Source organism: Pyrgilauda ruficollis, unplaced genomic scaffold (assembly GCF_017590135.1).
Source record: "Pyrgilauda ruficollis isolate IOZ18807 unplaced genomic scaffold, ASM1759013v1 scaffold24, whole genome shotgun sequence".
NCBI lineage: Eukaryota > Metazoa > Chordata > Aves > Passeriformes > Passeridae > Pyrgilauda > Pyrgilauda ruficollis.
The window spans coordinates 8,296,171-8,311,832 of NW_024523648.1; the positions used below are offsets into that span (position 1 = coordinate 8,296,171).

Genomic DNA, 15,662 nt, shown 5'->3' on the forward strand with positions numbered 1-15,662 from the left:
TAGTGCTGCAGGTATGCAATGCATATAAACGTAGCGTGCGTGACGGGGCAATACTGCATTTCCTTAGAGAAAAAAAAAAAAAAAAACCAAGTCATAAACCACCCAGCGAGCGTATGCTCCCCGGGAGCGCCCTGCCGTGGGCACAGCCGCCTCCGCCGAGGAGCGGCCGCCGGTGCCTGGCCGGCACCGGGCAGCCCCGCGGCACTCTGGGGGTGCTCCACGCTCCGCTCCAAGCTGCTGACGCCGGGCACGCTGTGCTCTGCCGCGCCGAGCCGCTCCGACCGTGCTGCGCTGTGCCACCGCGACCCGTGTCGAGTCGCGCCGAGCCGAGCCGCTCTGAGCCCCTCCTCTGTCCCCGCCCAGCCGGTCCGGACCCACCCCCGGCGGCGGGGCCGCTGCGCCGCCGAGCCATGCGAGGCTTTAAGCGGCAGGTGCGGGGGAGCGGAGCACACGCGTAAGCGGCGGCTGCTGCGGCCCGGCGGTAGCGGCGGCGGGCGCCTTTCGGCTCGGCGGGAGCCGCGGCGGAGCGGAGCATGTCGGTGGCGACCGGGGGCAGCGAGGCGGCGGCGGCAGCAGCGGGCGGAGGCGGCGGGAACCGCGTTTTCTTCCAGAGCCCCCGTGGCGGCGGCGGGAGCGGCGGCTCCTCCGGCAGCTCCTCCCGGGAGGACTCGGTGTCGGCAGCGGCGGCCGTGGTGCAGGTCCAGCAGCGGCGCCACCAGCAAGGAAAAGTGACGGTGAAATACGATCGGAAGGAGCTGCGGAAGCGGCTGGTGCTGGAGGAGTGGATCGTGGAGCAGCTGGGGCAGCTCTACGGCTGCGAGGTGCGGGGCCGGGGTCGCGGGGTCCCCGGCGCGGTCGCTGTCGCCTCAGTCCCCTCGCCCGCCGCCGCGTCCCTCGCCCCCGACATCCTCCTCCTGCCCCGAGTCGCATTTCGGCGGTGGGCAGGGGAGCACTGTCACCGCCACCTCCAAATGACATTCCCGGTCCACCGCCTCCACCCTGCCGCTGCCCCGCGCCCCAGTGGTGCCTCGGCTCAGGGAATGGTAAAAGGTGCCCCATGTCCTATCGACAGGGTGTCCCCCGTGCCCTCCCGAGGTGAATAAGAGGGGACCGCCCTTTGGGGACGGGCGGTGGCTGCCGCACGGCCGGGCATGGAAGGGTGCTTTTCCTCGGGGGGGCCCGGCGGCTGCGGCAGGTCCGGGAATGCCAGGAGGTTCGCCCGCGGCTGTGGTGGCCGGGAGCCGCTGTCCCCGTAGCCTTCCGGGGCAGGGCGGACCGGGGCTCCGAGGCGCCTTCCACGGGCTGGGCGGGCGTCGGTCTCCGTTAGACGCGATCTGGCCCGGCGCCGGGAGCTCGGCGGTCGGAGGGCAGAGCGGTGTGCTGGGCACAGCAGCAGGAGGGAGCGGGACCTGCGCGGGGGCTGTGCGGAGGCGGCTGTTGGAGAGGAAAGACTCCGGTGCGGGTACGGTCCCCTCTGGATCGTGGTTTTGCGTTATCCCGACCTACAGGAGCGGGGAAGATACTGGCCAGGAAATCTTAGTGAGCAATTCGGAGGTCATTAGGACGAGAATCGAAAACGCTGGGGCTTGTATGTACGTGATTTGTACGTATCAAATGTGTTTTTCTGTTACTCTGGGCAAAGAGCGAGTGTTGCCAGAATGAATTCTCTTTTGTAGAGGGCAGATGAGCAGGAGGATGTTTCAAGATTGTTCAAAGAAATGGCAACTGTTGTCTTCCTTGTGGAGATAACGATGTTGTAAACCTTCTAATCCCCAATGGATCGTATCTTCCTTCCACTTCAGGTATTTACTCTTACCAAAACGTTAACGCTAAACTGAGGTTCACACATACTTTTCCCATCAGTCGTCTAATTCACTTTTGTTAGAGACTTCTGAAGTGAGATTTGTTGAAGCCAGATGTGAATTTTGCAGCTAGCATGTCCAGGAGCCAGCATCTCACTCCTGAGCATGCTGGAGCTAGGAAGACAAGAGCTTGACAGTCCTTAAGGTGTGGATGTGAAAATATAAATAACCTGGATGGAATATCAGCACACACGTAATACAAATGTTTAAAGAAACTCCTTTAATCTCAAAAGTGATTTATTGGCAGATTTGTTAGAATGATACATAAGAAATGTGCATGTCAAGTTAAACCTCCTCAACACACATCTATGAGCTGTGGGAAGGAAAGATACAAATGGAAACTCCAGTTAAAAATAATAAAAATAAGCAGTTCTTAGTCTTTGTCTTGGTGTGACTTGCCTCTCCAGTCTCATGACTTGTTTGGCCCCATAGCCTGTAGGCTGTGAGGGTTTTTCTGAGGCCAGAAGTGTTTACAGTCGTTTGTGTGAACTGATGATTCTGTGCCTGTGTAAGCTGATAATGTAGTTAGTGTCTGGCCTGCTGGATCTGTCCTCTGGTTTGACTCTCACTGTTCAAAAGCACCAGGCCTGTTTGGGCTGTGTGCTTTTGACGTGCAGGTGAACTTGTTCTGTTCATAAGAGAGGATGTGGTATACAGGACCAAAGCCCAATGGAATTGTTGCTGCTCTTCACAGTGTTCAAATCACAGGCTTGTTGGAGGAAAATAATTCATTCTTTTCCTTGCTATAGTTGTTGCTTCCAACTAAAGTGGAAGGATGTATGCTTTAGAATGTCTCCATTAAGGTGGAGACCATATATAGCTGAATAAAAATAATTTGTTAGATGGTTTGGTTTCTGAGGTGACTTTTAGGGGGAAAAGTGGTTTAGCATAACAGAACAAAATGTTTTTAGATTTGAAGGCCAAGGGCAAAATATTTAAGTCATTTTCTGCTCTTCTTTGCTATTATCCAGAGTCAGCACAGATGATGGTAGTGAAAAGGTCAAGCTATTAATATGTTATCAGAATAAAGTTGAAGATGTATGATGAGTGTAGTGATTAAAGACAATAGCAATTTAATGCAAGATGCTTTGCTTGAATCTGCTTGAATTACTTCTAGGCTTAGAGATGTAGCTCTCAGGCTGAAATTTAATCACCTATGCAGACAGTTAATAACCCTGTCTGAGGGCAGGTTGGGAGGGGGTTGGGAATTGCTCACTTCAACTTCTATGGAAGATCTACAATAACTTCCCAATGCAATGACATTTAAATTCTGTAACGATCTAAAATCTTCCAGGTTCTCAGAAATAGCCATTGAATTTTTAATCCTGGAAGAGCTAACCAATGTCAGTGTTTCATTGCTATTCTGATTCAGAGCTCTATTTCTAAGGAGCAGTGCACTTCATTTCTGGGAAGAGCAGAAATAAGTAGAGGGTGCTTCCAGTGTGGTACACTGAAAGTCTGTAAGAAGACTTGCATGTCTCTTTGTTAGACTGCATAAATGTAGAGCCTGCTCACTGTTTTCCATTTAAATAATGTTTGCTATTATGCTGAGATTCATCAGTAAGTGGATACTTGCAGAAAGATTCCCTTTATTCAAAACTAAACATGTACTCATAGTCTCTCAAGTACTTGCAAGTTAAGTCAGCTATAAGCCTGTCTTGGCATGGCGACAAAGTTTAGGAGATGAGGTTGGGAAATAACGAGACAGGTTTGTTTGTGTTCTTTTTCTAGTGGATGTTGTCTCTACTGGTACATTTTTAGTTTTAAAAATTGGATGCCAAGCAATATAATGGTGTCGGGAGTGTGACTTAGAAGGAGCTATTTGAGACTATTTTTAATGCATACCTCAGTAATATGACACAGAGATTAGCTTTAGAAAGGTTACTTCCACATGATGCAGACTCTAGGGATAAAAGACCCTTTACCTGAATGGTAAAGGTTATCAAGGTAGAAAGCTTTAATAGGACCAGGGAGACTTAAGCAGGATTTGCTTGGCACCAGAACCTGCCAGGCTAACGTACTCAGGTCAGGTGCTTCAGGTGAGTATTGGTCTGGCTGTCTGCTTCTGGGACTGCTTCATAAAAAAAAAAAATATATATATATATATGTATGTAACCTGTTTGTTCTGGTTTCTGTGAATGCTGAAACTGAGGTTATAATTGCAGGTTAGTACATTGAAAATGCAATGCCTTAATTGCAGGACTTGAACTGGCTTCAGTGATGACTTTTAATAGGTATCTTGGTACTAAAAATAGTTTCTCCACAGATGCTTTGTGTTTTGGGCTAAGTCCATTATTGGTCAAGAATTGCAAAATAATGCTGCACAGAACTACTTACATCATCACTATTCATTCCCTGATGGTTTGCAACTTGTAGTTCAGCATGAAAGTGGTGACAGACCAGTTTTCCAGATGTATGATCTATGTTGTGTGCACCTGCCAAACTTGTATGACTTTGTATATGAAAAAAAGAGACCACTGGACTTGTCCCCAGAAACCATCCAATTTTGCAGGTGACTTTCTGTGCTCTGGGGTCCTGCCTGTCCAGGATGATAGCATTTGCTATAAGTGGCACACAGATTTTTGCACAATAATGAAGAAAGGTTTTGCTTGTGCTTTGGATTTGTTGCTGAATATTTTTTAATGTAGAGATTTACATGTGCAAATCAAATGAGCCCCTAGACTTTGCACTCTAAAAAGCTTAATATAAGACTTGCATTCTGAGATATTGTTGAGCTTAGCTGAGTAATCAATTATTTTATTAGAGTATGTCTAGTGATGTATGGAAGTCAGTGCTTGGCAGGGCACATGATGTTGGTCTGGAAGTGCCAGAGCATTATGTCCAAGCCTATTATTTTTCCATTCCAGGAATGGAAATACCCTGAGATTGTTTAAAAATTCACTGTACAATAAAATACAGTTGGAAGAGATGCCCATAAAGGCCCTTCAGGCATTTCCTTTAAGAGTACAAATCCAAGTCAGACTGAGAATTGTTATGTGTAAGATTTTCTTCCATCTTCTGGTACAGATACTGCAATGACAAGAGTGGCATGAAGCACTGAAAAGAGTCGGGGATTTCATGTTGGCAGTGGAGTATGGGAGGGAAAGGAGCAGTTTAACTCAGTCCTGCACAGATCAAGAGCTCCCTTTGCCTGGTTGCTCAGTGACTGCAGAGCTGGAGAGCACCCTCTTTGTCTGTCTTCCTGAAGCTGCTGGGATATGCTAACATTTCCCTCCACACACTCTGTCTTTTCCAAAACAGCCTGGTCAGCATGCTGCTAAGGCTGCCATGTGGTGATGTGGACCTGATGGTATGATCAGGTACTACTTATGCCTCAGGCTCTGGTGAGGTAATGTTTGAAATTCATTATTCATTTCTCAGAAAGGCATTTGGTAAGAAAATCCACTGAGCAAAATGCTACAGAAACCAACTTTTGCCTACAGTCTCACTCTTTGAATAGACTTCTAACTTAGACTAAGATCTCAGAGATGGTAATTGCATGTGGATTCCTTTCTCCATGGATTAGAAGGTGGAAAGCGGCCGAGAAGGCTCTGAGAACTAGAGAGAGTGTCACTCCTTTAAAAAGATGCAAGTTAGTAGGAGGCATAATGAAGGATTTCTTTCTTCGGGAGATTGAGTTTTACAGTTCAGATGCATTGGAGTAAAGAACGTGTAGGTCCACCAAGGTGCTTAGAAATTTATTTGGATTATTTATTTTGGACAGCTCTTACAGATCTCCATGTTCTACAGCACAAACTTTCGTGTCCTCTCTTGAGGCAAGGGATACTGTACAACATACTTGTGTCAGCTGAAGAGTTGCTGTGATCAGAGACCTGTAAAGGACACAGGCAAGACAGGTGTAGCAAAGGCTTATTTTATCATGTAGCAGCCACAGAAAGGCATTTGAATCCCAAGAGCAGAAAATGGGAAGCCTAAGAAATGCATGTTGTCTTAAAACAAACCTTGTAAAATGCATGCAGTACTTTTTGGAGGAGTGGGCTTAAGGATCTGTAAGGGTAGCAAACACCTGACTGTGATAAAGCCAGAACCTTTTGTTTCTAAATGAACTTAAGATCTTGCCTTAAGTTCTAAAGACCCTACTCTAGTAGGAAATGTACCACTGTTCAGCTACTGCACTTGCCTTCTTTTTGCATGCAAAATGTGTACAACAGTGCAAAGGAATTCGAGGAGAGAAGTTCATCACAGTCAGGTACAAGGTTCTGCACATGGGTCAAAGCAGTCCTAACCACAAATGCAAGTGGGGTGGAGAATAGATTGAAAGCAGCCCTGAGCAGAAAACTTGGGGTGTTGGTTGACAAGAACCTCAACATGAGCTGGCAGTGTGCACTTGCAGCCCTGAAAGCCAATTGCATCCTGGGCCACATTAAAAGCAGCATGGCCAGCAGATCAAGGGAGACAGTTCTTCAGCATTTGCTTCACTCTTGTGAGACCCCACCTGGAGTACTGCATCCAACTCTGGGGCCCCTAGCATACGAAGGACAGGGACCTGTTGGAGGGAGTCCAGAGGATGGCCACAAAGATGACTGGGGGCTGCAGCACCTCTCCTGTGAAGGCCAAGAGTTGGGATTCTTCCACCGGGAGAAGAGAAGACTTCAGGGAGACTTAGAGAGGGCTGGCAAGACAGCTTGAGAGGGGTGTGTAGTGAGAGGACAGGGTGGAATGGCCTTAAACTGACAGAGGACAGGCTTAGATGAGGGTCTTCACTGTGATGGTGATGAGGCACTAGAACAGGTTGCCTAGAGAAGTTGTGAACTTTGCATCCCTTGAAGTGTTGAAGTTGGATGTGGCTGGCCTAGTGGAAGATGTCCCTGCTGATGGTAGGGGGATTGGAATTAGATGAGCATTAAGATCCCTTCCAACCCAAACCTTTCTATGATTGCAAGAAAATGATTTTTTTCTACTATTTGATCTTTGTTTAGTCTAGATGTCATTTCTGCGCTGGTCATGGTTCATTGTTTTATCTGAATCAGCAGCAATATTCTTGACTTCTAATTTAAAGCTTCACAACACAGATTATTGTTCAGCAGCTATTCATAGCAATTTTTTTGTCCTTTTCCTCTCTGTTCAAGATTCAACTGGTTGCTTTGCTGAAGCAGTAGGTGTGGTTGTTTTATAACAAGGTGAATAAATAATTGATTGCTTACATCACTTCAGATTTTATAATTGTACTTCTTATTAACAGTAGCTTCCAATCTTTGTGGCTACCAAGACTCTTGTGCCTTTAGGCAAATTGTTTTACATAGAGCCGGTACTTGATTATCCAGGGTAACAAAGCAAAAGAGGGGGTGGGTGGGAGAATGTGGATACAATGGAAAAACTGTGGATAAAAAAAAGGTAGTCTGCTACAAATCATGCAGTGACTGTACAGCTGAAGGGGAAGAGGGGGAACTGGTCATTAATCTACAACTTTTAGTCATTCAGGTTTATAGCAAAAATTCATTATATTGCTTTTGGACTTGAGTGTAGCTTGGATGTGTCTGTACTTGTAGCACAATTAAACTACAACATGGATGATCCATCCCCAGATAGCTGACAGCAGGTTATATTGTGCTTTGTTGAAGGTGCTGGGCTGACTTGTGCACTGTTGGTTCCTTGTAACCCTGTGTTATGACAGTCTCTCCTTATTCTTTGCATTAGCTGATCTAACCTGTGCTGTCAAAGCAAATGCCTGAAACAAAAATAACCCTGTTTAAATGAGGAAAATACCTATTTCATGGAATGTTTGACTCCTCTTATAAGGCATAGGGAATATTTCTAAATAGGTCTTGACTGTAAATAAAAAGATGTGAAATTAAGTCTTACTTCAGCTGGAACAAGTAGTGTGATAGCTGACTCTCATGACCACCCTAAACTCATTCTCTTTTGATTCATACCTTGCAAAGACTGGCTGAGCTCCTGGTTGCATTCTCATAATTCTCCCTTTAAAACAGGTTATCAGCCACTTTAAAAACACTGTAACGGGATTTAAAACCCAACCAAAAAAACCTATGTGGTTTGAAGAGCATACTACTGTACATAATGTGTACATACTTTACATAATATTCTGACAGTGCAGGAGATACCAATGGGGGGAAAAAAAGCTATCCCATCTCTAACCTGATTCAGTCTGAATTATGGTTCCCTTGTCTCTTGTCACTACAGGTGATAAAGCAGCAGCAGCAATATCAATACATTCTTCCAGTCTTGTGTCTTGCCTGCAGTATTCACAAGCCAAGATCTCATTTTTCCCTGCCTTACATCTAACTCCAGAAACTTCTATTTGACAGCACAAATTGAGTAGGTTAGACATGGCCATCCATCTTTGTCACTGCAACTTTTGGCTGCCTGTTGTAAAACATTAGCAGCTTCTTTTGCTGTTCTCCCATGTGACACATGGAATTATGGAAGTCAAGATTTCTAGAGCTTATTAATGCTGGAGAAGGGGTATAAAATCTTAATTGTATGCAGTCCCTACAGCAGCAGTACAACTTTATTTCAAAGGATAGAATAAATTTAGCCTGTTAAAGATCTTCTTGGAATAAGGAATTGTTTGGGCAGAGGTACACACTGAAACAAATCAAATCTTCTTTGAAGTGATAAGTATTTAATTCTGAGGATCACATTTCATTAGCAGAACTGTTACCTCCCCTCCCCACCATTCCCTCCCACCCTGGAAGCATGATATCTATTCTAGGAACCAGTTCAGCATGGCATCTTAAATTATTTTCAGGGAACACACAGATTGCAGCCCCAGAAGGCATCTTGTGTATTTTCAATCCATGTGATTATTTATCAGTAGCATAGATCTAGTGGATCTAAATATAGAGAAACATCATAACATGTTACTATAGGTCTTTAATTATTGGAACACTTGCAGATCATTAATTCAGTGCAATACTGTTCAGCCTGTAAAGCAAAGGTAGTATAGAAGGTAGTATTAATTGAGAGGCATAATGATAAGTAAGTCAATGGCTGGTGTGTGTAGTGGTGCCAGTCTAGAAGTGACACTTCCAGTGGTAACTCAGAAGAGTTCAGCATTCCAAATATGCTGCCAACAAGAGGATCACACACACTTCAGTCCTCTGTGTTTGACTTCATAAAGTGCAAATGATGGCACAATCAATGCCTAATGAAAATCCTCTTACCAGACTGTCTTAATACGATTACTTTCCAGAACACAGAACTGGGAAGGATCTCCTAGGTCACATGGTCTGCCTTCTTATTTGCAGATAAGCTCTTTGCATTTAATATATTTTTTTAACAGAGTAACTTGGTTATGTGATGTTTCTTTCCACATTATTTTATGTATTAAAATATTACTTTTAAATCCTTTAGACACTAGAATCTTTCCCATCCCTTCCATAAAATATAGAAAGACATAAACAAAAGACCAATACTTGCTTGGAGTGCGCTTGCTTGGACTTTCACTCTGGGGTGAAGTTTAAACAGATTGTAATTGTGCTTTACTGCCCATTCTTACTCTGGGCATCATCAGACTCAAGTGATGACCACAGCTAAGGGGCAGAAGTATTAAGACAGTGATTCTCCTGTAGGTTACTTACTACCTTATACCAAAATCTGTATTTTGAGTATGTCTGCAGACTCTGGGAGAAATATGCTAACTAATATTTCATGGAATTCATTTAGCACTCCTTAGAAAATATGTTAGTGGCTTAAGATCCTAACTTATTTTAGCACTTGAGTGATAACTTTTTTGAAGTAGATATCTAAATTAATTCTAGCATGATACAAGTAGTTAGTTCTACTTTAGGTGACTGGTATATAACATTTCTTACACGCTTTAAACACAAAGCCTGAGCCTTTACAATTGGTTGCTTTACATTTTAAAAGACAGTACTGAAGCATGTAGTGCATTTTTTTTTTTTTTTTGGTCAGAAAAGAATTCCAGATGTTCTGGAATAAACTGTTGCCTTTTTGTTTTTGTTGTGCTGGTAGCAATCATGCCATTTTAGGTTTATAGTCAGATTTTGTACTTGTGTTTTAGGTGTGTTGAGGTAAAAACTGCATAGTCTTCTTTCTTAAAACATTAACAAAAATGCCTAGAATTTGGATTATGTTCATACTGAAAACTGAATCCTTTCTGAGTGCAAAAACTGGTGAGGGGAAGGAGTGCTGGTGGTAACTAGCTCACTGGCAGCCAGAAACATTCCAGCTCTTACTTCAGCTTTTGCTGCAGTACTGCCTAGTCTGCTTAGCTAAAGATTTAATCAGCTTGCTTATAGCTAGCCAACTACTTTTTGTTTATTAAACCCAAGCTCCAGGCAGAAGATTTGGCTTAGTGTTGTGAAGTAATTGTGATAACCAGAGAATTCATTTATATGACAAAGCAAAGTATCAGTCTTTCACCGTATGATCTGGAGACTCTCGTCTCAGGTTAGGGGCAACAGAGGCTTCCAGGTCTAGTTCTGTAAAAATCAACACCTAAACAACATCTCTGCCTTTTTTTTCCCCCAGTAGGTCTCTGAACACTTTTTCATCTTTATTATTTTTAGGTTCTTATCAGATTTCACCTTAAAATATGTAATGACTACATTTAATATTAGATTTGTTAGCTCTTACTCTTGGTTAGTAATTTGCAGTACATTTAATGTAGCAAGTGGAAGGAGGCAGGACCATGTGCCAGAATACTTTTCTGGGAATCTGACAATGAGATTGGAATAAAATAGGGGTCCTATATAGTCTTTAGCTCCCTTTTCTTTTTGTCATCCTTGGTGGGATAGTCACAGCAGGTTATGCCACCTCCTGGATCTAGAGTTGTTTGTGAATTCATTTTAAAGATCCCTCAGGCACTTTTCCGTGTTTTGCAGTTCAGGGACTTGCCTGTGTGGCCAAGTGGTGTCTCTGGCCCCCAGGGAAGAGGAGTGTCTGCTTTAAAGCATGTTAGAACTCCTGCTGATATTTCTTGACACCAGTGGACCAGAGCCAAAATGCATTGACTGCCAGTCCCTGGCCTGCCTGCTGCTCCAAATGAGTATCTGGGGGGAGGGAGAGTCATCACTGTGTAGAACACACTGATATGCCCAGGCACCACTTGGAGGAATGACTTGTTACAAACCATGAGAAACTCTGTGTATCTCTTGCATGCTAAATTTCTTCAAAAGGATTACATTGCTTCTAGATTCTGCAGGATGTGAGCGCACTTGTTTTGATACCACTGAATGAAACATTCCTCCCGCAGAAAACAGACTTCTTGTCTCTCGTGTTAAATCTTAAAGAACCTAATACTTCTGGCTAAAGAAATTATAATGATTGAAAACTGTCATCTGTTCCAATCAGTAACACTTTAATTGGCTAGTAAGACAAAAATGTGGTGAGAAGACTTTGAGTGTGTCAGATACTTGATGTACCCATACTGTATGACTTTTATTGCAGAAGTCAATTTACACGCAGCTTCCCAGTGTAAAGGAAATCAATACTGGAGACTAACAGATTGTTTTTACAGGGCTGCTGAAACTGAGATGAGGAGAGCCATTTAGAGGCCTCATTATAGCACGTGCTCTTTCCTTGTGTTCTTTCAAACAATCTGATGGAGTAATTAATCCTTGAAGTGCCCCAAGAGGCAAACCTACTTAATTGCACTGCTGTTTAGCCTAAATTCCCGGACTGCACAGGACCTGGCGTTGATCCTGTTTGATCAAAATTTTTGCATGGAGTATATATTCCTTAGGTTTTTTTCATCTTCTCTCAGAAAAAAACAATCAATCTGTCAAATTTTACCTAGTGCAGCATGACCCTAGACATCATTTCATTCTTGCTGTAGGCAGAATTATGTACAAGTTGCAGGGAAGCAGTCAGCTGTGCCTGTTGTTGCTTGGAGATGGAGAGTGACCTGTTCTTGTGAATCACAGAAGGAAGGTATGCCCTGTGACTACTATGTGGGAAGTCATTCCCCTTGCATAGTCATCCAGGTAGCAACATTTAAGCCTTGTGGCTTAAGCTCTGTGCCTTTCAAGAGTGGCTAGGTAACGGTGATTTGGTGTACAATCTGTATTTGCTAAACTATTTGCCAAACTATTTCTGCCTGATGTGGAATTGGATGATGACAAAAAACCATGATGTGTCCTTCCTATCTGCTTTGGAGTGTTTTGTTTAACATAAGTGACATCCCGGCATAGACTTAGCACGTCCTATTTTTGTATTGAGAACACAAAGCATTTGTTCTGTCGACAGCACTTGATTTTCAACAAATGTCTTGTTAAGATTGAATCTATGTTATGGGTATGGTTAGGAGGTGTTGAATGCTTCTCTTCCACTGCTCAGTATAGTCTGTGATCAATGCCTCTTCTTCATTTAGCAATTTCACACTCTAGTGATTCCTTCAGACTTCTGTAGAGATGCACAAATTCGACAACAATTCCTTAACCAGCGTGTTCTGGATATATTTGGATAAGTTGAAGTAGTTTTGACAGTTCAGTTATGAAAACAGCAAAATAGCGGTGTTAGTACTGAAGAAGATTAAATGAAGTCTGTGACTGGGTATCGGTTTCTTCTCTAGGCTTGCTAGTGACACTGAAGCTGCAGAGTGCAAGGTTCTTTGAATAATGAGCAGAGATTTAATTTTTTTAAAAAAATTAACAAACAGAATGAGACAAATGGGATACCTGGTATGCTCTACTATGACTGGAAGTTCCTTCTTGGAAAAACAGGTATTTTGGTATCATAAAATCTTTTCCCTGTAATCACATCATCTCGCCAATAATTTTTTTCTCTGTTGTGCTAAAAGCGATAGAGCTGCAGCCATTGTAGCAAGGGATTGACTTTAATTATTAAAGTTATGGGCAGAATGAGGTGGAGGGTTCTCAACATTCAGAATCTTGTGGCATTTGCCCTTGTATTTCGTGTGATGCTTGTTTTTCATCGTTTAGTAGCAACGGCATGAATGCCAGAGAACTGCTCTGCCTTGTGTCTTGCCCACACCCCCACCTGCTGGCTATAACCCCGTCTTCACTGCTCGTGGCTCTAGGGTAATTTATCCTTTTAGGATGCATAGCACAAAGACACATCTCCTGCCTTGAGAACTGCTCTGAAATATAAGTGCTTGAGAAGTTGGAGTTGTTGGTAACTTTTAAAAAACCTTTGTCCTAGCAAGTCATAGCTGTCCTAGCTGTCATAAACACCATGCCTTTTACTAGAGGAGAACAAATACACCTCTCCCCTCTAGAGCTTGCTGCTGTGTCTCTGCAATAGACAGTAGGATATCCACTGCCTCTGAATGGGAAGTGCTGGGTTATCAGGGCCAGGCGGGAAGAGATTGGAGAAGAAAGTGGAAAGTTGTTCCTGGGGAGGTAGAACTAAGGTAGAGATGGTAGTAGGCATGTATAAAGTGTATAGTAGGTTGCCTACCTCATTTCCTATTTTACCAAGTTATTTCTTCCACTAGGATGTGCTTCAGATCCAGGTGTGTAGGTGTATGTCTCTTTGGCTGAATTCTGCTGGCTTTTTTGTGCCAGTTTGATAAATATAAGTAATTTTTCTTCTGCCTTGCCTTCTTCCTGTGCCCTCAAGTTCCTGATCAAACTTGTCCCCTCTGTCTTTCTCTACTAAAGACTCACAGAAATACTCATGGTAGTGAAAGAGAGAACTACAGAAGTCAGGGGCTGTAGGGTCAAATGAGATTGCCAGTAGTTTGCTATAAGTTTGCTTCTCTTCCTCTAGATGTTGCTCTTTGGACAAATAGGAACTGGAATTTTGTATTTTAGGAAGACTTGTTTGAATAATGTTTGAAGCAGTGCCAGTATTGGTGAGTCCGTTGGGGGTGGATTAGAGGGAGAAGTAATATGGTCGCTATCAACAACTGCTGGTATTTTCTACAACTAGTAAGAATGTCTGTACATTTAACTCTGAAGACCTATGATGCACTGAAATGCTTCTAAAGCATTTGTCCAGTGTTTTTTGTAACTTGTACATCAGATCTGGGCACATCTTCTTTGTACAGTCACCCTATCACTCCAAGTTGTTCATGGCCATAAGGACTTTCTTATGGATCAGGAACCAGGTCTAAAGGTCTGAGGTGCTAGCTGCAGCAAAAATGAAATAATAGACAGGTTTGCATTGATGTTCTGCACTCTGTACCTCTTAAAGGCATGTTATGAGGCAAATTTTTAATAGGGGAGATTTTCCATTCATGAAACTCAGCTATGCGCTTACTTAATTTTAGTACTCCAACTCCACCTCTGATACAGATGGTTAGTGTTAGAAAATTGCAGCCTTCCACCATTATTGTTGAAGTGACCTGTTCACCCTGTCACATTATGGTAGCTGCTTTTATTACAGAATACCACTATTTTCTCATTCTTTTGACTTAAAAAAAAAAAATTTACAAAAAGCAAAGCCTGAACAATATATGCAATTATTTCCATAGCACTGAACAGGAGAATTAGGGATGTATTTTGGAAGCATTGTAACAGACTGGCTCGCTATGCCTTGAAAAAGCATATTTCTTCCCTTTTCATTTTCACAGCTGCAGTGTTAAGCATAAAAGCAGTGAAGTTAGGGTATGTCTGACTCTGTCCTCCCACACTGGCTTGTTTTTCATGTCACATGTTTGTAACTTTTAGGACTCATCCATGTTTATGTGGGTTTTGATTTGGATTTGATTTTCAAATGGTCAGTTAGCAAATCAACATTAAGAAAGTTGCATGAAAGCCTAGCCTGGGAGTTTCTTGCCTTGGAAGATAAAATACATTGACATACATAGACAAGGCAAAGGAAGGGAAGCCATCTGTGCGTTAGCAAAGACTGACTTGCAGGGTAGCTGTGTACAGAGCAGTTGGCTTTCAGCTCTGCTGCTGTAGATGAGGAATCTGCCTGCTGTAGTCTAAGGAGAAGGGGAAGAATAATAGCAAGTGGAGGTTGTGTGTTACTGGAGAGGAACTAATATATGCAAAGATATTCTCGTTTGACATTACTCTGACATTGTGTTGGAGATATTGCAGGAAATGAGACACAGAGTGGAAACTGGAAGAAAAGGAGTGTGACTTCTTGTCTCCTCTGTTCTGATATACAAATTCTCCCCTCTCAAATCTTCTAATGCTCAGTATAGAGCAGCAGTGATGCTGGAGCTGACTTCTGATAAAAATGCAGCTGCAGAGCAGTGGTATTGCTGGTGAGGTTGTCTGGCACTGAGGGAAGAAAAACCTGAGCACCCTTGGGAAAGGAGGATAGCTGTGGAATCATAGAATTGATTAGGCTGGAAAAGACCTTTAAGATCACGAAGTCCTAACATTAACCTAGCACTGCCAAGTCTGCCTCTAAACTGTGTCCCTATGTGCCCCATCTACATGTCTTCTAAATACCTCTGGGTATAGTGACTCAACCAATTCCTTGGGCAGCTCTTTCAGTGAAAGACAACCCTTTCCATGAAGAAATTTTTCCTAATATCCAATGTAAACTTTCCCTGGCATGACTTGAGGCTGTTTGCTCCATTCAGTTGTTACTTGGAAAAAGAGACCAACACTTCCTTTCAGATACTTGTAGGGAGCAATAGGGTCTCACTGAGACTCCTTTTCTCCAGGCTAAACAACCCCAACTCCCTCAGCTGCTTCTTGTAAGACTTGTGCTCCAGACCCTTCAGCAGTTCTATTGCCCTTCTCTGGACATGCTGCAGCACCTTGCTGCCTTGTAGTGAGGGGCCCAAAACTGAACGTAGGATTTGAAGTGTGACATGAAGAGCTCAGTACAGGGTGATGATCACTTCCCTTGTCCTGCTGGCCATTCTGTTTCTGCCACAAGCCAGGATGCCATTGGCCTTCTTGGCCATGTGAGCACATGCTGGCTTGG

General features: G+C 43.5%; 1 protein-coding gene across 1 annotated transcript in view; it reads left to right on the forward strand.

The window, feature by feature from the left end:
• Nucleotides 1-418: 418 nt before the first annotated feature.
• PPP1R14C (protein phosphatase 1 regulatory inhibitor subunit 14C) overlaps nucleotides 419-15,662 on the forward strand; it is a 50,197-nt gene continuing 34,953 nt past the window's right edge. The window contains exon 1 of the mRNA XM_041469969.1: nucleotides 419-821. Within this exon, the coding sequence (XP_041325903.1) occupies nucleotides 534-821 (288 nt within the window). The 5' untranslated portion in view covers nucleotides 419-533. The remainder of the gene's footprint in view (nucleotides 822-15,662) is intronic.